The sequence below is a fragment of the Scatophagus argus genome, chromosome 7, assembly GCF_020382885.2.
Source record: "Scatophagus argus isolate fScaArg1 chromosome 7, fScaArg1.pri, whole genome shotgun sequence".
Lineage (NCBI taxonomy): Eukaryota > Metazoa > Chordata > Actinopteri > Scatophagidae > Scatophagus > Scatophagus argus.
In genome coordinates, this window is record NC_058499.1 from 23,955,093 (window position 1) to 23,979,973 (window position 24,881).

The 24,881-nt window shown below is 40.8% G+C and overlaps 1 protein-coding gene across 11 annotated transcripts; it reads left to right on the plus strand.

Annotated features, from left to right (window-relative positions):
- The first annotated feature begins 1,823 nt into the window (after positions 1-1,823).
- On the plus strand, positions 1,824-24,137 carry cnot1 (CCR4-NOT transcription complex, subunit 1). 11 transcript variants are annotated; one of them, XM_046393627.1, is made up of 49 exons: positions 1,824-1,844; positions 3,871-4,166; positions 4,308-4,415; positions 5,926-6,024; positions 6,304-6,372; positions 6,515-6,569; positions 7,056-7,259; positions 7,441-7,609; positions 7,907-8,033; positions 8,593-8,703; positions 9,020-9,190; positions 9,328-9,455; positions 9,743-9,983; positions 10,178-10,297; positions 10,568-10,690; positions 10,780-10,931; positions 11,172-11,322; positions 11,467-11,680; positions 11,986-12,111; positions 12,602-12,726; positions 12,894-13,180; positions 13,267-13,345; positions 13,477-13,731; positions 13,849-13,989; positions 14,073-14,252; positions 14,519-14,635; positions 14,724-14,834; positions 15,054-15,131; positions 15,433-15,610; positions 16,098-16,252; positions 16,406-16,702; positions 17,181-17,321; positions 17,720-17,824; positions 18,030-18,149; positions 18,364-18,558; positions 18,646-18,788; positions 19,005-19,113; positions 19,447-19,616; positions 20,100-20,331; positions 20,418-20,666; positions 21,109-21,272; positions 21,430-21,547; positions 21,646-21,747; positions 21,847-22,020; positions 22,129-22,278; positions 22,392-22,572; positions 22,703-22,835; positions 22,925-23,059; positions 23,183-24,137. In XM_046393627.1, exons 2-49 carry the CDS (start codon positions 4,065-4,067, stop codon positions 23,259-23,261), a joined length of 7,173 nt encoding a protein of 2,390 aa, XP_046249583.1. In that variant the 5' UTR covers positions 1,824-1,844; positions 3,871-4,064; the 3' UTR covers positions 23,262-24,137. The 11 variants fall into 11 exon arrangements, with proteins under 11 accessions (XP_046249583.1, XP_046249580.1, XP_046249588.1 ...); XM_046393624.1 differs by lacking the exon at positions 1,824-1,844 and adding an exon at positions 2,105-2,262; XM_046393632.1 differs by lacking the exon at positions 1,824-1,844 and adding an exon at positions 2,105-2,262 and having other exon boundaries at positions 16,119-16,252.
- The last annotated feature ends 744 nt before the right edge of the window (positions 24,138-24,881 follow it).

A 24,881-nucleotide genomic window follows, 5' to 3' on the forward strand; every position in this document is an offset into this window, starting at 1 on the left:
AAGTGAATTGTCGCCACCTACTGGCCTAGAATTGTGGAGTCTGATTTTGCCCTTTATGTTTTATGTAAGAAATGATGAGTTCTTCAGTGCCACCATGTTGGTGACTTGGTTATGAAGTGCTGAACTTCCCTCATATCTGTTGTAGGTCATTATAAAGTCAGATCAGATCTGACTTTTTAAAAACTCTGATGTAATTTCCTTGTTGCAGCTTGTGTGCCTTATTTAGTTTGGCTATGGTTGGTTTAGCTAAAGCTTTGGTCATGGTTTATGATTAGTTAGACATCCTTCTGTTGGGTGCTGGGAAGCCCAGGACTGAAGGCACTTACCGTATAACTACAATATCTGTGGTTCAGTTGTAGCTAGATGTCATTGTGTCACTGTTGGCACATTTTCTGCCAGAGAAACAGCATCATCATTGAGGTCTGCTAATAGACACAACTTTGATGTAATACATATGAACCTATGGGTATTATCCTTATTTGCATATAGCTCTGGAAATAAGATGCGGGTCCAGCACATAAAGAATATGCAATTTTTCCATGAGGCAAGCAGGATGGTTACACCAAATCGGTACACTCAGTGGTTTAAAAAGTAATGTTACAAGAACAATCTTGAAGATATATGGACAGCAACCATACTGCCCTTTAAGATGCTATCAAGTCAGCAGTGGATGCCTTTACTCTCGAGGAGAGTACCTGATTTAGTGTGCCAAGAAGAGCAGTCCAAAACACCATGTCCAAAGACAAAGCAGATGCCATGAAGTCATCAAGAGTTAATGAAGGACATGTGCAATTTGTAAAAATGTCTTCATTTTATAGTTTCCCCAGGAGCAATGAGAGTGTGCAGCATTGTGTATAAACTGAAGGGACGAGTTCTGCCAGCTACAGCAATTTTGGCCGCCTGTTTACTTTTGATATTATTCCCAGACAATGGTCTCTCACACTTCCTATTGAATGGAAGAGTTAACAACTATGTAATAGTTTTGGTTTTGTGTGTTTTGCATAACAGGAATGACAATCAGGGTCTGTCTATTGTCCACCTTACTACATTTCAATGAACGCATACAACATAAAAGAAAAGTGAAAATGGCATTTGCCGTGTCTGAATTGTCAAGATTCCACTTCTTGGTAGTTTTAAAGCTGCCACGTAAATCTTACTGGCGTGTCATTGCTAGCTGTATCAATTTAATAATCACGAGATTCACCTGAATGTCCTGAAGGTTTTGATGGACCACCATGTAATTTATATATACAGTATATATATTTTTTGATCCTGTTAGAATTATTCGAATTATTATTCCAATTATGCATTTTTTATACATTTTCTTTTTAAATGAGTACAGTCGCAGTCAGTCTTGTGACTGGGAGGTCATCTCGTTTAACACTTAACAAAACCCATGACTGAAACCTTAAAGAGCCTGTCCTTTATGCTAGCTAACTGTCAACATGTTCAGTCATATATATATATATTTTACATCTTTCAATATTTTGTCTGAGACAAGACGACGGCCATGTTGGTGTTGGTGACGTATATTACGAGAGACAAGACGAGTTCATTGAGCGGTTACACACAAAACTAAATCGATTTACTGTTTTTACTACATTTTTGGAATTTTGACTTACAGAACCATCATTGAAATTTACAAACTTCATATGTGTAAAACGGCAGTATTCAAACGAGATTAAAAAATTATTTGTCTCCCGTCTTTCAGCATTCAGATATTTTCCGAAGGTCCCACGGGAATATGGGGTAGAACTTCGCCTCTCCATTGAGTGCCACAAGACATAACCTACCATCGTTGACTAAATATCACATCTCGAGAAAAACGGGACAAATCCAGTTGGGTATAGCACATTCCTTTTTATTCAGATATTATTCTCATCAAAAAAACAAAGCGTGGATTCTCCTTTGGTTTCCATTTTATGTTGATCCAGTCCACAAGAATATCCGCTCATATTGTGTGCGTTAAGAGACGACAAAGCCATGATTAATCTTTTTTGTTTTCCATCATTTACAGTGATTAGAATGCTTAACTGAATTTGAACATGGAAGCTAGCACGTACCAGGTGTCTGCTGGCGAGCACCTTGCGTTTGTGTCGCGCGGATAAGCTCACGCTCTGGTTTCGTGAGCGCGCCGCGGCGGTGACAGTCGCCATTTTATTTTGAAAATCAAACTGGAGGCACAGGGACTCTTCCATTTCGTCAAGTTTGTTGTGAGAAACAAGAAGGGATGAAATTCTGAATTACTTTCTTGGAAGCACGGTGAGATTCATAATGTATTTTGGAAACAGCCATCGATAGGATAATACATAACACACAAACAATGATTTTAATATGGAGAATGGCCGTTAGCCACCACCGCTCGGATGGTCTATTTTCTGAAAAGCCGCTGTCATACTGGTCACATCAAGAAAGTAACAATACCTTTATTAAGAAACGTTTCTCGTGCACATAAGTAATTTTCTATAACGTTGACCACATTAGTCAAAAAAAATTCAAGACTATATTGACATTGATTAGATCTAAATTAACGTTTTACGCGTCATTACATTTTCAACTAGCTATAACGTTAGCAGTTCCATAGATTAGTCGGAGCCCGTACCAATAAGCTAACGTTAACAAGGTTATTGCTAATGCTAGCTGGCACGATCGTGCACAACCCATCCGCAATACTCGCGGCCTTCAAGCTGCAGCCAAGAAATGTGTAACTCTTTCGAAGCCATCATAGTCAAATGGGTTAGTAATTAAAGAAACTACTAAAATGTGTTTTTAAGACACAGTGCCGATTGGTTTTGCCGATTCATACACACGAATTTGAAAGGCGCTCATGTTGCTAATGTTAGCTTCACGCAATGCTAATGTAGTAGTCCGCACTCTACAAGCTGTTGGTAACGTTTCTCAAAGGTTAGTGTTAACGTAGATGTAGACAACAGGTAGGTTATGCCGAATATTAGAGATATAAATATAGAATGAATGCGGAGAGTATGACTCCGTGTGCTATGGTATGTAACACATTATGCTGCTAATTTTGACGCTAGATACCTTATTCAGTAAACATCTAGGCTAACGTTTGCTGAAACTTGTCCTAGCAAGTGTTTACTAGTGTCCTGGTCATGTTAGCTTCCTTAGCTCGGTTGTCCGACTTGCCACAGGAACATGGTCGCCCAGTTATATTAAATCCATTAACAAACTTAGCCACATACTGTTATTATGTCTGGCAAAGTTATGGCACCGCTTACGTTCAGTAAAATGCAGGAAGCTGGCGTGTAGGATTTGCTAACTTGCATTAGCTTTCTCTTTGTTTTACTGGGTGATTTTAACTGTCTCTGCCCATTGGTCATAATAAATTCATGGTTAGCTACTTTTAATGTTATGTGCTTTTGTACTGGTTGCTAAAGCTACGGTAGTAATTTTTGTAAAAAACAGTTGGTTACTTCGGTAAGCAACTCGATGAGCTGTGGGCTCGACCATAAGGTACAGTCGAGGCCTAGTACAAGCTGCTGGCACGGCAAGTTTATATAACTCTCCAATGTATCCGTGAAGCTAGCTGACTGAGCTACAATCTAAGGCTGTTCTTTGTTTGTTTGTTTGTTTGTTGTTGTTTTTTGGCAAATAAATTCCCGGGCATCATACGCTACAATATATTTTCCTGCACCCCTAGGTTAGTTAGGCACGTAGGCCTCGAAGCCTGTCACAATATTTTGTATTGTCAGTGGATTACAAATATTGGTCTGCATCAAAGTTAAGATAGAGCACTCCAAGTTTAGTGCATTTCACAAAGGATGGCTTATTTTATATTTTCTTTTATTGCTGTTGTCTAAAAAAAGTCTGTGTGCTCACTCTAAACTTTTTTTTGTTTTTTCATTACAGATGCTGAACTTGATTTTAAACTGAAGGACTCTACTTAGTACCCGGAGCCACTGATCGGAAAACCCATTTGGAAGCCAACATTTTTCACACCTTTTGGGGGGGGGGAGCAGAAGTAACCTATCACTGAAGTGACTAAAGGGGAATAATGGTGATTTTGCGCCGTGCTCGGCCGCCTGCTTCCGCCCCAACCAGCAATGAATCTTGACTCGCTCTCGCTGGCTTTGTCTCAAATCAGCTATCTGGTGGACAATTTAACAAAGAAAAATTACCGAGCCAGCCAGCAAGAAATACAGCATGTAAGTGGTAGGATTAATATCAAGTGTATTTATTTTTTTACATCTGTGAACAGAGATCTTATAATTGATATCTTCGTGATGTGTCTTAAATGTTACTTTGTGTGCACATACCGCATTGATGTTTTCCTTGTGCTTACCCAGATTGTAAATCGTCACGGACCTGAGGCAGACAGGCATCTATTACGCTGTCTCTTCTCCCATGTGGATTTCAGTGGCGATGGTAAAAGCAGTGGCAAAGACTTTCACCAGGTAATTTTTGATAGAAACGCCTTAATATTTTTTATATTTTTAATTGGTTTCCTGTTTCCCAGGATATGTGCTCTGCAAAGGTGACAGAAAACGCATTAACATAATGTTTAAGCATTTAGAAATAAGTAAATCTTTTTAGATGATGAGAAGTGAACGATCCTCCTTGGGTTTGAGTGATATTGCTTAAACGTTTAAAATCTGTCCAGTGCATTGAGTATTCACGTGTCTATATTCTGTTATATTAATAGAAAAGCCAACTGACCCTGTTCTGTGGTAAAGGTTTACTTTTTTTTGGACTGGGTGCAGTGATGTAACTGCTGTTTGTGGATATCTGCACGGATCGGTATAACTAAAAGGATAGATCTGATAGATAACATTCAGCACTTTGATTCAAATGTCACTCTATCCAGTATTGTAGACAGAATGGCAACCAGCAGGTATGAGAGCGTTAGGAAGTATTTCAACAAAATGAAGGTGTAGTGCAAGCCAAGTAACCATAGACATGCTTGCCATAGCACGGCAACTTTGATTAACCATTTGTGCAGTACACACAAGGAGAAAACAGACAGTCCTTCATTACCTTATTGGCTAGTAATGTTAGAACGTGATTAAAACAAGATTAACCAGCTCGTCATGAAAATGCTGACTGGAGACATGCTTTATCCATGCCTAATATTGAAAATATAATAATTGCCAATATGGAAAACAACAGGATCTAAGATACATGAATATTTCTGATTTTCCCCCTTAAGGTTTGTTTTAACATAGATGATGGCAGTGAGTGGTATAAAGACAAGTTATATGGTATAGAACTTATAAATTTAAGGAAAAATGGTTTTATATTGATGTGACAACATTATTTTAGGTGGTTTGTTTTTCATCAACTTGGTGATCAAACTCTCTCCTTCAGTTTCAAAAGGCAGTGTGCACTTTCAAACTTTGGAAAAAACTATACACATATATAAAAAGACAGCTGTTGGTATTAATGTACTATATTACAAAAAACATAACTTGCATCGGCTAGCTGATTTATTTTCAGAATGCCTTCTCCGTTGTCTTTTGAAAACTTTACAGTTGGCCCAATCAGCCATGCTGTGACATAGAAGTGTGTATACTAAAGAGACCTATGGATGTATAGTTCAGAGGATGCATACAATTTTGTTCTCTGCACTGACAGTATGTTTCCCCTGGAACATTGACCTGATCATGTTGTGCCCATCACTTTTAATTTAGCCAAATGTGCTAACTCCTCTAGTCATGGTGCTCAGTGGTGCTGTGTGTTTTCTGCCCTTGTTTGAGCATATATCTCAAATGACATTTCTGGGAAACCTGTATTTCAGAAATAATAAAATAATTTCTCTTACCTTTTATTCTTTGATGTAGTGTACTTAATATGTGTTTTCAAGTTATTTATGCCAATTTTATTGTTCCGTTGTCTCATCTTTATCTTCATATGCTTCTGCTTTCTTTTCTCTCTTCTTGATATATTTTACTTTTCAACTTGCCCAAGACACAGTTTCTGATCCAGGAGTGCGTGTCCCTGATATCAAAGCCAAACTTTATCTCTACTCTGTGTTACGCCATTGACAATCCTCTACACTACCAGAAGGTAAGGAGCAGCTGCCACAATTTTTGTGTAAACTGTGGCAGCCTGATGTAAAACAACAGAAATATTCTGAGTTGAGTAAAGACATTCCAGTAAAAGCAAGAAAATAGAATCAAGTGCATATAGTCATAGGTAATTTAATCAACAGTCAGTTCTACATAAGTTTGCGACTAACTTGGCCATCAGCTCACACTCCCACAGGTGTACGGACATTTAGTAATTGTGTTATGAATAGAAAAATTTGATCTCCATGAGCATGAGTTCTCTAAATCTGTCTTTCAGAGTTTGAAGCCATCGGCCCACTTGTTTACTCAACTGAGTAAAGTTCTTAAGCTCAGCAAGGTCCAAGAGGTAAGTCATCAATCAATGCATTGGACTTCACTAATTAACAATTTGAACTATGCACCTATAGTGCATGAGTTTTATTAGGCTGTTTGAAACCGTGATTGTCAGACAGGAGATAGACATTTGATGTTATTCCTTTGTTTCTCAGGTGATATTTGGCCTTGCTTTGCTCAACTCCAGCAACGTAGACCTTCGTGGTTTTGGTAAGTAATTCTAACAGAGTCTTTTTTTTTTTTTTTTTTAAATCATAGACATAACCTAAGTAACGGTAATTCCACAAATCCTGTCAAGTACCACAGTGGGCCTTTATTAACAGCAGAACTTGCCCATGTAATGAGTTAGCAAGTTTATTCACCATTTGGACAAATGTGGAGTGTCATTACTGGGAAGAATGTGGATGAGAAAATTATTGAATGACTTATTTGTAAGCTATGGCTATTAATGATAGCATTTCAGATTAATGGTTATGAAGTGAAATCTGCTTTTATCAAGTTGTGATTAAGACTGGTTAAAAAAAAAAAAAAGCATGAACACACATGAAATAAGTGTTTATTTCAATGACCTGGAGTGGCCACACTACTTTATCAGACTTAAACTAAATTATGTGTTTGATGTTGGATCATAAGTACAGAGAAAATAGTGGATAAGCAAGCTTGTACAATAATTAATTGTTATTGACTTATTCTCAGCTGCGCAGTTCATCAAGCAGAAACTTCCAGACCTCTTGCGGTCATACGTTGACGCGGATCTCGGGGGAAACCAGGAAGGTGGCTTCCAAGACATTGCCATAGAGGTCTTGCACCTACTGCTCTCCCATCTACTGTTTGGCCAGAAGGGAGCCAGTGGGGTAGGGCAAGAGCAGATTGACGCCTTCCTCAAGACACTTTGCCGAGGTACGAGGGAAATTTGGTGCTACCACCTGTGTCATATCCTGAAGCATTTCAATACATACATACATACATGAACATACTATGACCGGCTGAATAGACATGGTACATATGTCTTTAAAGTGTGGTGGGTTTTTTTTTTTAAGTGTTGCTGCGCCACATTCATTTATTTGTGTGCTGTGTTCAGATTTCCCCCAGGAGCGCTGCCCTGTGGTGCTCGCACCACTGCTGTACCCTGAAAAACGGGACATTCTCATGGACAGGATCCTGCCAGACTCGGGGGAGTTAGCTAAGACCATGATGGAGAGTTCTCTTGCAGAATTCATGCAAGAAGTTGGCTATGGCTTCTGTGCTAGGTAAATTTATGTTTAAATTTCTTTCAGCCAAATCCACAACTAACACATCCAAATATGTTTTTAAAATTCTCCTGTTTAGGCAAATCATTATGAACGTTATTCCAGTGAGTGCAGTGTATTCATGTGAAAGATCGCCTGAAGGTTTTACGATATAGAGACTCACACAAAAATGATTTCTGTCAGTCATTACTTATATAGCATAGCATTCTATCTCTGTTTTGTTTTTATTGATATGTGAACAGTCAAGATGGTGGATCGAAATCAGTGTTGACCTGTTTATGGTATCTGTCTCTCCAGTCTGGATGAGTGCAGAAATATAATACTCCAGTATGGGGTGAGAGAGGTGACAGCCAGCCAGGTAGCCAGGGTCCTTGGCATGATGGCCCGCACCCACTCTGGCCTAACTGATGGGATCCCACTGCAGGTGAGTTGCTTAATTAATACAAAGGACATGGAAAGTCTTAAGTATAAGGTTACTTTGACTGGTTTAGTTTGATTTGATAGAATTTCATTTTAGGGTGATACTTTTCTGTTCACACAGGTTTACTGTAAACCAAAAGGCGTAAACATGAAGTGATGAAATTTGGTTAATCTCACTCACTGCATGAGTAAATATCTAGCTATAATAAAAGGAGTAGGATCAACTTAAAATGCTTGACTTGATTGTGTTCGATCTGTTGGGTAGACTTTTGTCATTCTGCCAAATGCTACTGGACAGGCAGGGTATAATGAGTTACTTGGAGCCTTTAGCTGGAAATGGTTTTCTATGAATATTAACCAGAACAGCTCATACTTAAACATACAGTGAATATGCAGGCTGTAAAATAACATTGACCTAAATTAGGCTCAAGGCTCTCTAGAGCTGGAGAGTTGGTTAATTAATCACTGTGTGCAATACATAAGGACTCCCTCCCAGTGTTGCTATCACTGGTTTGAGTGCAATCTGGCCTCTTAATTTAGTGTTCTTTTGTTTTCTCCTCTAGTCCATCTCTGCTCCAGGAAGTGGCATCTGGAGCGATGGTAAGGATAAGAACGATGGCTCGCAGGCACACACGTGGAATGTTGAGGTTCTCATTGACGTGGTGAAAGAAGTGGTAAGTGAACTGTTGATTTACCTGAAATGAATATTGAATAATAATTTGTTAAAGACATATTACTTTACACACAGCCAGTGACAACATTTTAACACTTAAATGAATGCATTAGAATATATTTTTCAGTTGCAACTAAATGTGCATATCATCTCCTGTTAAGTAGGCATATGTACTCTATGTATTTAATAGCATCATTCTTTAATTTTGTCTGATTTTATTTCAAAAGTTAATGAATATACCAGCCTGTGATAAACATTATTTATATCTGATTATTTTCAAAAGTTGCTGAGCTTTCAGACTTTTGTCTGTTCCATAGAATCCCAACCTGAACTTCAAGGAGGTAACATATGAACTGGACCACCCAGGCTTTATGATCCGGGACAGTAAAGGCCTTCATATAGTGGTGTATGGCATTCAGAGGGGCTTGGGCATGGAGGTCTTCCCTGTCGATCTCATCTATCGGCCATGGAAACACGCTGAAGGACAGGTAACTGACCCGTATCTGCTTCATCAGAATCATGAGATTTTTGTAGGAGTTCAACTGTAGAGGGAAACTTGATTAAATGTAAGGCTGAACCTTTCATTCCCTTTTTAAATGTTTAATTTTTATGTTTTTGTTATCAGTTGTCATTCATTCAGCACTCCCTGATGAGCCCAGAAGTGTTTTGCTTTGCCGACTACCCTTGCCACACTGTGGCCATTGACATCCTTAAGGCCCCACCAGAGGATGACAACAGGGAGATTGCCACCTGGTATGGAACTTTTAGCATGGCTGTTTAAGGGTGTTTCTTTCTCTTGTAGCATCTACCAACAATTATTTGCAGTTCTCTCACATGTCACTCAACGGCATCCTTCAAATACATCATGTGATAGTAAAATTGTCCTACATTTTATGTATATGTTTCCTACAGCATATTATAGTAGATTTATAGTTTGACCTACTAAATGTTCTTCATTGTAGATTTACTTAAGAGGTTACAGGGCTAATGCTGTAATGATGCTTCATAGTGTTTGACAGCTTGTTCCTTACTCTTCACAGGAAAAGTCTGGACCTGGTGGAAAGCCTGCTTAGGCTGTCTGAGGTGGGCCAGTATGATCAGGTGAAGCAGCTGTTTGGTTTCCCAATCAAACATTGCCCAGACATGTTAGTGCTGGCATTGCTGCAGATCTCCACCTCCTGGCACACACTGCGCCATGAGCTCATCTCTACCCTAATGCCCATCTTTCTTGGAAACCACCCTAACTCTGCCATTATCCTGCACTACGCCTGGCATGGACAGGTTGGTGTAAGAAACTGCCTTATTGTTACTTGCTGATCTTAAGTTAAAGGTCTTAAGGTCTTGTTTTCTTTGTCCCGTGTCATTTGGTATGTTGTTTCTTGTCTTGATTGTTTCACATTAAGTTCTGTGTTTTTGTCTTGATTAGGTTATTCAATAATGTGTGTTCTCATAAAACCTGGTGGTGATATTTTCAGGGACAGTCCCCCTCCATCCGTCAGCTAATAATGCATTCAATGGCTGAGTGGTACATGAGAGGGGAGCAGTATGACCAGGCCAAGCTGTCTCGCATCCTGGATGTGGCCCAGGACTTGAAGGTTTGTCAGAGACTAAACTAGACTAACCACTGACATGACAGATTCTCAGAATGTACGTAAACCCTCAAGCTAATGCAAAATAAATGTTACATACAAGGCTGTAGCACTAAATTTACATTCCTCCAAGTTATGTTATGATTCCCTTGTTTTAAACAACAAGACACTGAAGTAAGAGACTTTAAAGGATATATACTGTGGCATTCTTTGCCTTATCTGAAATACAGGTAACATTTTAATGATGGTTAATAAGATAACTTTTCCCCCCTCCAGTCTCTCTCTATGTTGCTGAATGGTACTCCATTTGCCTTTGTTATTGACCTTGCTGCACTTGCCTCTCGCCGTGAATACCTCAAACTTGATAAATGGCTGACTGATAAAATCAGAGAGCATGGGGTAAGTCTTCAAATAGACTGACATGCAGTCATTGTCAAAATGTTTATGATATTGTGTGTTGAGAATATTGTGTTTTTATTTTGTTTCAGGAACCTTTTATCCAGGCATGTGTGACATTCCTGAAGAGGCGCTGTCCATCCATTATGGGGGGTCTGGCCCCAGACAAGGACCAGCCCAAAAGTGCCCAGCTGCCCCCGGAAACCTTAGCCACTATGCTGGCCTGCCTGCAGTCCTGTGCTGGGTGAGAGGGCTTGGTCTCCATCACTGTATTATTAGTTTGCCTGTTTTTTAAGTAAAATGTCTAATAAAGTTAGCCCGACTTTAAACGATGCCAAGCTTTGGACATATTTGGTCATGTTTTGACCATGTAAGAGTGACAATTTTAAGAATATGTTTATCCCAATATAGACACTGATTGCTGTCACCCTTCCATATAGTGTATCTTTTCTTTACTTAAGATTTGTTTGACACATTTCTTCAGGAGCGTGTCCCAGGAGCTGTCAGAGACCATCCTGACCATGGTTGCCAACTGCAGTAATGTCATGAATAAAGCCCGGCAGCCACCGCCAGGGGTAATGCCCAAGGGGCGTGCTCCCAGCACCAGCAGCCTGGATGCCATTTCTCCTGTACAGGTATCTTCACATGCCAGCCACATGATGCATCTGCAGACAAACTCTGAAATGTCTTGTGATGTTAGAGACTTAAATCAACAAAACCAGTTTGAACTCCTACCCCTGCCTAATTCTTTTTTTTTTTTCTTTTTTCTTTTTTTTCAGATGGACCCTCTATCTGGCATGGGCTCCTTGAATCTGGGGGGCACAGCCACTTCCCACACTCAAAGCATGCAAGGTTTCCCAACCTCACTGAGTTCAGCTTTCAGTAATCCCCAATCCCCAGCAAAGGCTTTCCCACCACTCTCCAACCCTAACCCCAGCACACCATTTGGGGGCATTGGCAGCCTGTCCTCGCAGCTCCCTGGTATGGACTCTGGTACTATGCTATTTTATTATTTTACATTAAGACAAACAAGCAAGGGATTAGGTTCATGCTACATCAGTCCTACTTCACAATCATCCACTGGACTCCACCTTTGGGTTCAGTGAGACATGACCGTAGAACAATTTGTTGTGGTAACACTGTTGTGTACGCAACAAATATTAAGGTTGTGTAGCCCAAGCAGCCACTCAGCACTTAAGCATATTAAGCTGAGCCAAGTTCAGAGGACAAAGTATAGTAGTTCGTAGCACCCTTTGTAGTTGTGCATAGTATTGACTGAAGTGTAATTCTACTTGTAGGTCCCTTGGGCTCAGGCATCGGCTCTGGTATTGGCTCTAGTCTGGGGATGCAGACGGTAAACACAGACCCTTTTGGCACCAGGAAGATGAGCACGCCAGGCCTGAACCCATCTACCTTTCAGCAGAGTAAGATGAAGGCCTGTAAGTGGTGGTAGTAGTGGTGTGACTGAGAGCCCCGCCCTGCGCTGCTCAGCACTGTATTTCCTCTGAACTCTTATTTCTAATGCATCTTAGATTACAAGACAAGTTTGACTAGTCTTTGTGTATAGAGCATTTAAAAGACTCATGCAATTATAACCTCTTGTAAATTCTTGGGTGTATGACTTAACTGCCTTTTTCATTTCATGTCATACAACTTATAAATTGCATATCATAGAGGAAATACAGATCAGTCTTCCATTCCTTGTCTGCTTATGCTGACAGCCCCACTTTGTCTATGTTGCATCAAAAAGGGCTCTAATCTGACTTGATCAGTTAGAATGCTTTTTGATTCCTGATTGCACAATGATTTTCCACTTGTGAATAAATAACTTGGAAATGCTCCACCACTGTTGCATTACAACATTCAAGCAAAGGACAATTATGCTTAAAAATATCTTAACTACTCTTCTTCCAGCTGACCTTTCTCAGGTGTGGCCCGAAGCAAACCAGCACTTTAGTAAGGAGATAGATGACGAAGCAAACAGTTACTTCCAGCGCATCTACAACCACCCACCTCACCCAACTATGTCTGTGGATGAAGTATGTGGTGACTTTATTCATTTGTCTTTTCCAAAAACAGAAGCAAACCCTTACATGCTTTCAGAGGATTATTGACCACTGTTGATTAGTTTTGTTCTTTCATTTTCTTTAGTAATGTTGCTGCTTTTCAAAATAGCTTATCTTCCTCTACATTATTGCCCCCTTAGGTACTGGAAATGCTGCAGAGGTTCAAGGATTCAACTATCAAACGGGAGCGAGAGGTGTTCAACTGCATGCTTCGGAACTTGTTTGAAGAGTACCGATTCTTCCCTCAATACCCAGACAAGGAGCTGCACATCACTGCCTGTCTTTTTGGTGGCATCATTGAGAAGGGTCTTGTCACCTACATGGCCCTGGGCTTGGCCCTGCGATATGTTCTTGAAGCCTTAAGAAAACCCTACGGATCCAAAATGTATTACTTTGGAATTGCTGCCCTAGATAGGTTTAAAAACAGGTACTGAAATGTTTTCTTTTGTAAAATAAGTGTAAATAAAATAAGTCATCTTATGTCAGGCTAATTAATATCTTCTGTATTTCTAGACTAAAGGATTACCCTCAGTATTGTCAACACCTTGCTTCAATTGCCCACTTCTTGCAATTTCCCCACCATTTACAAGAGGTAATCAGGTTTCCTTAATTTACCGTTGCATCTTTTTTAAAAGTGTTATTTTTGTCCCACCTTTGACCATAAGAAAGGTTTTTTCCATGCAGATAAATTAAATCCCTCCCTCTGCACCTTTCAATATCCTGTGTGTGCAGTATATCGAGTATGGCCAACAGTCACGGGACCCTCCGGTGAAGATGCAAGGCTCCATCACCACACCTGGCAGTCTAGCACTGGCACACGTCCAAGCCCAGACCCAGTCGCAGCAACCCGGTGGCCCCAAGGCTCCCCAGCCAGGTCAGCCCAGCACTCTGGTCACTACCACCACGACTACAACCACAGCAACCAAGACAACCACCATCACAAGGCCGACACCCAGCAGCTTCAAGAAGGACGTCCCTGTGAGTTTGGTGTTGTGTCCTCACATCTTAATATGCGTCTTATCACTCGGTTTGTGTTTTTCTACACTTTAAGGTCTAACATCTTTCAAATTTAATTGTTCTCATTCCTACCTGCAGCCCTCCATAAACACAACCAATATTGACACTCTGCTGGTAGCCACCGACCAAACAGAAAGGATTGTCGAGCCTCCAGAGAATGTCCAGGAGAAGATCGCTTTTATCTTCAACAACCTGTCTCAGTCCAACATGACGCAGAAGGTCAAGCAGACAAAATATAAGTGTATCACAAGATCATTAATAGTCTAAGAACCTTCTTTAAAACCACATTTTTCCTTTTTCAGGTTGAGGAGTTGAAAGAGACAGTGAAGGATGAGTTTATGCCCTGGGTGTCTCAGTACCTGGTGATGAAACGTGTCAGCATTGAGCCCAACTTCCACAGTCTCTATTCCAACTTTCTGGATACTCTCAAGAATCCCGAGTTTGTCAAGATGGTTCTCAATGAGACTTACAGGAATATCAAGGTACGACATTGGAGGATTTAAAATCTTCAAAAAAAAGAAAAAAAAAAGCACAAACATTTTTTTAATTTGTTTTCTTCACTGCCTGATATAGATGAAGAAGGAAGTATCGAGCTGAAATAGTAATAAATATTTAGTAATAAATAATAAAGTCATAAATTATTAAGTGTTTTGCCTGCCAGTACTTCTTTGCGCACTGTTGCAGCACTGCTTAACTGTCAGTTTGTAAAATACTGAAGGTCCTCTCTTATCTCTCCCATTTCTTTCAGGTTCTTTTGACCTCTGACAAGGCAGCTGCTAATTTCTCTGACCGCTCCCTACTGAAAAACCTGGGCCACTGGTTAGGCATGATTACACTGGCCAAAAACAAGCCCATCCTTTATACAGTAAGCATTTGTTTTTGGTTCTCTTGTTTCAATATGTGGTGGCTTTCCTAATGACCTAAGAGTTGGCTAACATGTTTTTATTTTCCAGGATCTGGAAGTCAAATCTCTGCTACTGGAGGCATATGTGAAAGGCCAGCAGGAGCTTCTGTACGTGGTTCCCTTTGTGGCCAAAGTTTTGGAGTCCAGTCTACGAAGCATGGTGAGTAACATAGATGCAGACTGAGAGCTCAGTGGCATTAATGATAGGACCTCCTACTTACATACTACATACTACATACTTACTTCAGACAAAAGTACCTTCTTAGTATTACTTTGTTTTAGTTTATAGAATGGGTTTATACAGTGGTGTGACTCCATTGTTTGTGGGCTTCTGAATTTTTCATAGTGATTTTAGTTAATGTGTTTGTCTCTGTTGTAGGTCTTCAGGCCCCAGAACCCCTGGACAATGGCTATCATGAATGTTCTTGCTGAGCTGCATCAGGAACATGACCTCAAGGTAATAGTTTACTTGTGCTGTGCAGCCATGTAACCTCAGGCAGACCATAGTAATGCATTCCATAAATCATAGTGAGAAGAAAGGTACACACCCAACATATTCTTTATAATGTATATGCACTAATCATTTCATAAAATGATTAACTTGCTGACTGTAACAACATTGTCAAAATACTACATTCTTTATTTCGTGACCTGTTAAATTATTGTCCAAAACCATTCATAAACCTGCAGGCCAGTTTCAACTAATTCAACTGAAAAATTGGAAATAATTGCTCACATTGTCTTCTTGTATACTGCAGCTGAACCTTAAGTTTGAGATTGAAGTTCTGTGTAAGAACTTGTCTCTGGACATCAATGATCTCAAGCCAGGAAACTTGCTGAAGGATAAGGAGAAGCTAAAGAGCCTGGATGAGCAGCTCTCTGCACCAAAGAAAGAGGCAAAGCCTCCAGAGGAGATGTTGCCAGTTTCTACCACAGGTGGATACTCCATATTTTCTTTAGCATTGTGTTGCTTTTTTGTACAATAGATCTAAATTTGGAGAGATTTGAGGTATAGCTCTAATTTAAGTTTGATATGTTTGTCTATTTAGCTTTTAACGTATTATGGTGATACCTCACTGTGGTTTAAGCTTCCACAAGAGATTGTGGAAGCTTAAACCACAGTGATGTCTTGCCCTCCTAAATAACTGAAGAAACAAATCACACCCTTTTCAAACCAAGTAAATGATATCATCATGTCAATATCTGAAAATGCTGTGATTATTAAGATATTAACTCTTACCATACCTCCTGTCTTTTGTCTTATGCATGTCTTTTGGTTTGTTCTGCTGTTTTTATTTAAGAATGTTGTACTAAAAAGCTTTGTATTACTTTTGTTGCCTTTGTGCTTGTTTTCCATTAATGTTATCTGGATAATCCGCTTTTCCTTGTGATTTTAATCAAATAAGCGTTTTGTGACCAACAGGAGACTTTGTTCCATTTGCAGCTCCTCCCTCAACCCCAGCTGCTACTACCACCACTTGCACAACCACTGGGCCCCCTACCCCACAGTTCAGTTATCACGACATCAATGTGTATGCCTTGGCAGGCCTGGCACCACACATCAATATAAATTCCAATGTAAGTATTGGCCACCTACAAACCACTGAAAGAGAAGTCAGTGTTGACTCTGCTCTTCTCTTTTTCATCTGTTGAAATATATTTCTTTTGTCCTTTGGATTGTTATTCTTTTCTTGACTTTTCTCTTCTGCTTCCACCATTGTTCCTGTTTAGATTTCCCTACTCCAGGCCCATCCTCAGTTGAAGCAGTGTGTACGGCAATCAGTAGAGCGAGCTGTCCAGGAGCTGGTACACCCTGTCGTTGACCGCTCTATCAAAATTGCCATGACAACCTGTGAGCAGATCATCAGGAAAGACTTTGCCCTGGATTCAGAGGAGTCCCGCATGCGTGGCGCCGCCCACCATATGATGAGAAACCTTACTGCTGGCATGGCCATGATCACTTGCCGTGAGCCCCTGCTCATGAGCATTGCCACCAATCTTAAGAACAGCTTTGCTGCTGCACTTAGGGTAAGCTACATATGTAAATAAAGGTTTGTGTACTTAATTGGTTGCAGTCCATAAGATATAAAGAGTCATTTTAAGTATTTTTAAGGTCTTGACAGATATGGGAAAAAAGAAAAGAGTACACAGCAACAATAGAGTATTTAATATGTTAATGGTAAATAATACCGTTTGGAGCAGCACTGCTTAATTTAATTTCTGTGCATGTAGACTAAATAATAATGGGTAGATGCAAGTAAAAAGATTGCTAGATGTAAACTTAGTGTCCAATTGTGCAACATCTCCAATCCAAAATCATTTATTTACATAATAAATATGTAGTCAAAAAATCTAGAGAGAAGTCTGGAAAAGTATGGACTTTTGAAATGGAAAATGTGTAGGAACCCTGAGCATAGTGTTCCTTCCTTGTGCACACATTCACCCTTTTGTTTTTGTCTGTTATCTTGTACCATTCCTACCTGTTAAACTTGGGTTGTTCCTTCAGGCACCAACACCCCAGCAGAGAGAAATGATGGAAGAGGCTGCAGCCAGGATTGCTCAAGACAACTGTGAATTGGCTTGCTGCTTCATTCAGAAAACGGCTGTAGAGAAGGCTGGCCCTGAAATGGACAAGAGGCTAGCCACGGTGAGACTTTCAGAAGACTAGCTCAGTATCCGTAAATATGAATGATTTTTTTGTTATTATCGTTGATGACTGCATAGTGTCACCTCTGCTTGTAGTATGTGAAAAAAAGAGTACCAGAGTGAAAATATGGTCAAAGAGCATTTTTAAACATCTACCAGTAATTAAAACTACCTCAAAAATATGCATGTTGCTCTTAATAGGGTAAGTGGTATTTTTATTGCCACAGTGACTGATGAAGGTACAGAAATACCTCTAATTTGGAAATAGTCTTGTCTGCTCGGATGTGGCCATCTCTTACATGTGGCTTTCAGAATTTCACTTGTGTTCGTTGTTGTTTTCTAATGCACTCTACTTAAAAACAACGCTGCAGTTCATTCATGATGTTTCTGCTCTTCCAGGAGTTTGAGCTGAGGAAGCATGCGCGTCAAGAGGGACGTCGATATTGTGATCCTGTTGTCCTGACTTACCAGGCTGAACGTATGCCTGAGCAGATCAGACTCAAGGCAAGATTACAGTCCTGTCATGTAGTGCCTCATAAAACAAACCTGTCAATTGCTGTTACACTAGCTGTAGCTTAAATCAAATCATGTACCGTTTCTTCAGTTACTGATTCTGTCCAACAGGGTAATGCTGCATTTCTGTTTTACACAGTGTACACTCAGTGGATACCATTTATGTTAAACAGCAAAATGCATGTGTGTATTGTAGGTGGGAGGTGTGGACCCCAAGCAACTGGCTGTGTATGAGGAGTTTGCCAGGAATGTTCCAGGTTTCTTACCCAGTAATGATCTCTCCCAACCCACTGGCTTCTTGGCTCAGCCCATGAAGGTGAGTGTTTTTCTTGAGACCCCAAAACAAAACCAAAGAGCTAAGAACTAAAAGAAATAAAAAAAAATGGTGACTCTTATTATGAAACTGAAACAGCCAGCACATAGCTAGGTGATTTTTGAGTTGTAAGGAAATTTGTGTCACGCATATGTCGCAGCTGTAAACAGACAGAACTTAAAAATGTGATTCCATGTCCCTGTATCTCTGTTAACAGCAACAAGCGTGGGCCACAGATGATGTGGCTCAGATATATGATAAGTGCATGTCTGACCTGGAGCAGCATCTTCATGCCATCCCTCCAGCCCTTGCCATGAACCCCCTGACTCAGGCTCTGCGTAGCCTGCTGGAAGCTGTGGCCTTGGCTAGAAACTCCAGGGATGGCATTGCTGCACTTGGCCTACTGCAGAAGGTAAGGGCTGTTTACTTTTACAATTGCAGTGAAAGATTAATCTGTGCTCACGTATGGTTTTAATAATTTTGTTTCTCTGTTTGCCAGGCTGTGGAAGGTCTTCTGGATGCTACAAGTGGGGCTGACGCTGACTTGCTGCTCCGCTACAGGGAGTGCCACCTGCTGGTGCTTAAAACTCTACAGGACGGACGTGCCTATGGACCACAGTGGTGCAATAAGCAGATCACCAGGTGAGCCAGGACACATTTGAATCATTATTTATCTCAAGCAACTTCTAATTACACCGTATGAATGAATCATATGAACTCTTTGTTGCCTTGAGTAGATTTTTGTGTTTTTGTTTTGTTTTTTTTGTGAACCGTTACTTTATTTGGAGGATGTTGATGAGAAAAATGTCCTCCTGTGGTGCAGATGATGATTAGGATCATTATTTCGTTTGTTTGCAGGTGTCTGATCGAATGTCGTGATGAGTACAAGTACAACGTAGAGGCTGTGGAACTTTTGATCAGGAACCATCTGGTGAATATGCAGCAGTATGACCTGCACCTGGCACAGGTACACTTTGCATACTTTCACTCGTCATTCACTCTGTTGTTCCTTAAATAATTAAATAGCTTTTATATTCTGTGTTTTGTTCCGGTGTAGATGCCTCTTTTGAATTAAGATACATTTGTGGAAATTTGTGTTGATTTTGGCATGTAGTTACCTGTGGAATGTGGAATCAGCTTTTTTTTTTTTCGGTTGAACAATGATTTAAAATATCCCAGTCATATTCCAATAGTTCAGTGTTTGAACAACAAAATAATGGAGGTGTATGAGCGTTTTATGTCACCTCGGTCAATGGATCTGTCAATCTGTTGAAATTAAAATTTCCATGTTTTCTTGCAGTCAATGGAAAATGGACTGCACTACATGGCCGTTGCATTTGCCATGCAGTTGGTGAAGCTGCTACTGGTGGACGAACGCAGTGTCAGCCATGTCACAGAGGCTGACCTTTTCCACACTATCGAGACTTTGATGAGGACCTGCGCACACTCCAGAGCCAACGCGCCCGAGGGGTAAACACAAACTGCACTATGTCAGAAAGACGATAAGTGAGCCACTGAGGTTCAAAGTACTACAGTCTGGTCAGTTGGTGAAGCTTTTACAGCCCACTGTAAATTTAGTTGTATTCCTTGCTGGCCGTGGTCCAAAATGCTGTTAAGTTGGCTAGATGCTTTTTGCTTTGCCATTTTGAAGAACCACTTTTGTTTTGCCTCTTGGTACAAATTATTTCAGGGTAAAAAATTTGGTTCTTTTTCCACATTTATATACTTTACACTAGAAGAAAGTTTGGTTGCTATAATTGACCTTAGGTGTTGCTGTAGGTGTCAGCTGTAGGTGTCAGCTGTAGGTGTCAGCAGATGTTATGACAAACACAACTCTCGTTTTTCTGCCATATTACTTTGTTTTATTTATCCACCAAGGAATCGATGTCGAATCTTTATCAATTGATGAATGTGAGATTAAACTAGCTCTCTGTCATACTTGTTCCTCCACAGTCTTCCCCAGTTGATGGATGTTGTTCGCTCCAACTATGAGGCCATGATTGACCGGGCCCACGGTGGACCCAACTTCATGATGCACTCTGGGATTTCGCAAGCTTCAGAATATGATGATCCTCCAGGCCTGAGGGAGAAGGCAGAGTACCTCCTCAGGGAATGGGTCAACCTTTATCATTCAGCTGCTGCGGGCAGGGATAGCACCAAAGCTTTCTCTGCCTTTGTTGGCCAGGTAAGCACTCATTGATCAGCTGAGATTTCAAAAATCTTGAGTCTTGTTCCCAATATTGATCTAAAATCTGTTTCTTTTTCCTCCAGATGCACCAGCAAGGCATCCTGAAGACAGATGACTTGATCACAAGGTTCTTCCGGCTGTGCACAGAAATGTGTGTTGAGATTAGCTATCGGGCACAGGCTGAGCAGCAGCACAACCCAGCAGCCAGTGCAGCAATCATCAGAGCCAAGTGTTACCATAACCTGGATGCCTTTGTTAGGCTCATAGCCCTGCTGGTCAAACATTCTGGAGAAGCCACCAACACAGTGACAAAAATCAACCTCCTCAACAAGGTATAGCACTGTGATGACTAAAATACACTTGATCTAGCAGGTAGAGATGTCCAGAATATGATGTATTACCAACGGTGTTTAAGAGAAGAATTATGTTTTGGTTGTGTTGTAATTAAACACTTTCTAAGTAGTGATATTGGCTCAAAGGTAAAATGGTGTTGCATGATTTCAGTCTTTTACATTTATGTGAATGGGTTTATTGTGCCTCTAATAGTGTTACAAAAAATGCTGCATAAATCATGGATGTAAGATGAAAACAAACCTTTTAACAGGGATATTAACTTTGTCATTTCAACAAATGTCAAAACATCTCAGAATTTTTGATTATTGACTGATCAGTTTACCTTTGATTATAAAATGTTTACATCTGCACACAGTATAAACACTCATCTCCTTTGATCAACTGCTTTACTTGACTCTGAGTCCTGTGTTGCTCTTGTAGGTGCTTGGTATCGTAGTTGGAGTGTTGATTCAGGACCATGATGTTCGTCAGACAGAATTTCAGCAACTGCCCTATCACCGCATTTTCATCATGCTGCTGTTGGAGCTCAATGCCCCCGAACATGTCCTGGAGACCATCAACTTCCAGACGCTCACTGCCTTCTGGTAAGACATTTGTGTGGATTGGTATCTGCTTGTTTGATGTGTAGAATAGGGAAGGGCTCAGCTAGTGTTAATATTGGCTTCAAAAATGAATTTTTTTCAGTGTTTTTGTCTGTATGTGATTGCTGCGCTTGAGACTCACCTTTTCTTTGATCTGTAGCAATACCTTCCACATCCTGAGACCCACCAAAGCACCTGGCTTTGTATATGCGTGGCTGGAACTCATCTCCCATCGCATCTTCATTGCCAGGATGCTAGCTCACACCCCACAGCAGAAGGTATGCAAGAATAAGACAAGACCATCTTGCTGCACAGTCAGTCTCATTAACACACTTACCCCATATTTGTGCTCTGATAACCTGATGTTGTCTTGAAGGGTTGGCCCATGTATGCACAGCTACTGATTGATCTCTTCAAGTACCTGGCACCATTCCTGAGGAACGTAGAGCTCAACAAACCTATGCAAATTCTCTACAAGGTATTCTCTCATTTTTCCTTAATGTACTTGCAGGAATAACAGCTTCCTGTATCAGCCAAGCCAACAGTGAACCCATGTTTTTGTCACTTCTGGTTTCAGGGAACACTGAGAGTGCTCCTGGTCTTGCTGCATGACTTCCCAGAATTCCTGTGCGACTACCATTACGGCTTCTGTGATGTTATCCCACCCAACTGCATCCAGCTCCGCAACCTCATCCTCAGTGCCTTTCCACGCAACATGAGGCTCCCTGACCCGTTCACACCTAACTTGAAGGTAGAAATATTTTGATTTGTCACAGTCTACAGAAGGACTTTAGAAGGCTAACAAATAATCTCACAAATGTGTGTTTTATTTTTTTGTTTATTTGACACCCGGCCGCAGGTGGACATGCTGAGCGAGATCAACATTGCTCCCCGTATCCTCACCAACTTCACAGGCGTTATGCCTTCACAGTTCAAGAAGGATCTGGACTCTTATCTGAAGACTCGTTCACCAGTCACTTTCTTGTCTGAGCTGCGCAGCAACCTGCAGGTAGGAGCAGGGTCCATCTATTTTAAATTGTTGTTAAAATCCTTATTATTATTATAATTATTAATGGTAGTACTACACGAATGACAATATAATTTGTTTTCTTTGTCTCCCAGGTGTCCAATGAGCCAGGAAACCGCTACAACATCCAGCTGATCAATGCTCTAGTGTTGTATGTAGGGACACAGGCAATCGCTCACATCCACAACAAGGGCAGCACCCCCTCCATGAGCACTATCACCCACTCTGCACACATGGACATCTTTCAGAACCTGGCCGTGGATCTGGACACTGAGGGTAAGGCGGCAGCATAGTGACCTCACACAAGTTTGCTGTCGAAACACCACACCAACATCCAGTGCCATTTAGATAGATAGTTAAACCACATTTTAGATCCTAAACATCTGCGCCGTCTCACTTTTTTCAGGGCGTTACCTGTTCTTGAACGCGATCGCCAATCAGCTGCGTTACCCCAACAGCCACACCCACTACTTCAGCTGCACCATGCTGTATCTGTTTGCTGAGGCCAACACTGAGGCCATCCAGGAGCAGATCACCAGGTGAGACACAGTCTGACCCGAGTCGCTTTATTATTTAAACATCGAACCATTACCAAGTTGAAGTTAACTGAGACTTTTCTGACTTATAGGGTTCTGTTGGAGAGGCTGATAGTGAACAGACCTCATCCGTGGGGTCTTCTCATCACCTTCATCGAGCTGATCAAGAATCCTGCCTTCAAGTTCTGGAGCCACGACTTTGTGCACTGTGCCCCTGAGATTGAAAAGTAGGTTCCCTGCTTGACTCGTCGTTCTGTAGCACTTGTTTACAGGGACTGCATCTGTGCAGACGATCTTGTAACAGTTGTGCTGCTTGTTTTGACCGATGTTTGTGTCCGACCTCTCCTCAGACTGTTCCAGTCAGTAGCCCAGTGCTGCATGGGACAGAAGCAGGCCCAGCAGGTGATGGAGGGCACTGGTGCCAGCTAGCCTGTGTACCAGCCAGCTCGTAGCCCTCGGGAGAGATGCCGCGGCCTTGACCCACTCCCCCAACACACACGCACACCTCCCTCTGTACTGTTGGCACTGGATAAACTGGCAACCACAGTCATTTGAAATGTGGATGAAAGGACTACTGCTCACGGATCTAAGGAGTTAGATTTTTGTTTATCCCTTTCAGGGCTGAATTGAGAAGGAGAGAATGGATTGAGACATGCTGTTTAATATACTTTTTTGATGCTTTGATGTAAATATTGGAATAAAGGGAGCACAGGAGCTTAGATAAGTGGAGAGCAATGCACATGTCAAATAAAATGTATCCTGACATGTAAAGACATCTAAACACTTTTTTTTTTTTTCACTCACTACCAAAGTTCTTGGTTTGCTTCCCTCCCACACAAGTCCTTTTTTCTGACATTTTTTGTGTTCAGAGGCTGAATGGTAGATGATTGAAGGAAAAAAAAGCTGCCTGCTACTTTGATTTGATTCCTTTTTATCCCTGAGTGGAACAGGATGATGGAGTTTAACCTCCCAGGTGGGGTGGGGGTGTACTCCTGGTGCGTCGGTGTGTTGGTGGAGACAGTTTTACTGATGGTTTGTCCATTTGAAACTGGCTCCGGAAGTCTCTCCCTGGCACTTGTAAATTGTGCAAAGTGATGGTAACATCGTATCTTGACAATTTGTACAAAGATCCAAATTGAAGAACAACAATAGAAGGACCAATACAGCCCATTTTGTAACATTTTGAATGTTTTGTAAATGTATTGGTCCATGTGTTGTATTTTGTAGTCCTTTCTAGTTTGCCTTTAGTTCTTGCTACTTAACTGCAGTATGCATACATACAGGAAATAAAGCATTCAAACTGCAGTGTATCTGTGTTCATTCAGGAGTCATTGGATGATACTATAAAATACCAGAGGTGTCAAAAGCAGGTATGTTTATAAACCTAATTCAATACCTGGCTCCAGAAACAGCTGTAAAATTTGAATTTGAATGTTGTGTTTTTCATCATCACGATCAATAATGTTATACCTACTTTTCCTACTTTACTTATCTGTTCCAGTTTTTGCACTTAACTTTGAAGCATGGAGCATTTTTACAAAATAAAATTAGTTCAGATGGCAGAGAGAATCCTGAACTGAACCAGTTCAAGAACCTGAGCTCATGCGAGTGTCCTACCGTGATTCCGAGGATTACCAGATGAGAAAACGTTACAACCCAAATGACAAACGGCTAATAACAGACCTACTCATGAAGATCAAAGTTGGCTCTGTGAGAGAAAAAAAAAAGCAGCATGGAGGAATGCTTCACTGGCAAAAACTCAGAGTGCAGAATGTAGGTGTTGAAAAACTGAAGACAGACTTGGCATCTATCACTTAAAACAGAAGAAGGTGAGGCACTTCTTTCTCAGTGGTTAATTAAAGTAATTGTACACACTCCTTATTTACTTAGGCTGACGGACTGACAAAGCTCTCATAATTTCACCGTAGCATACTTTTACCAAAACTTAGCTCCTGCTGCCTTGACACACTGCCTACAAACTGCTATAAAGATGTTACTAACTGCATGGCATCAGATGTGCTACACAGAGTCCATAGTTCTCTTCATTCA

Bases quoted from the DNA above. Each gene is read 5' to 3' on its own strand.
- cnot1 (XM_046393627.1), top strand. From the start codon at position 4,065: ATGAATCTTGACTCGCTCTCGCTGGCTTTGTCTCAAATCAGCTATCTG. The intron at 19,114-19,446 runs GTACACTTTGCA...GTTTTCTTGCAG, and splicing joins ATGACCTGCACCTGGCACAG to TCAATGGAAAATGGACTGCA. The intron at 22,573-22,702 runs GTAAGGCGGCAG...CACTTTTTTCAG, and splicing joins CGTGGATCTGGACACTGAGG to GGCGTTACCTGTTCTTGAAC.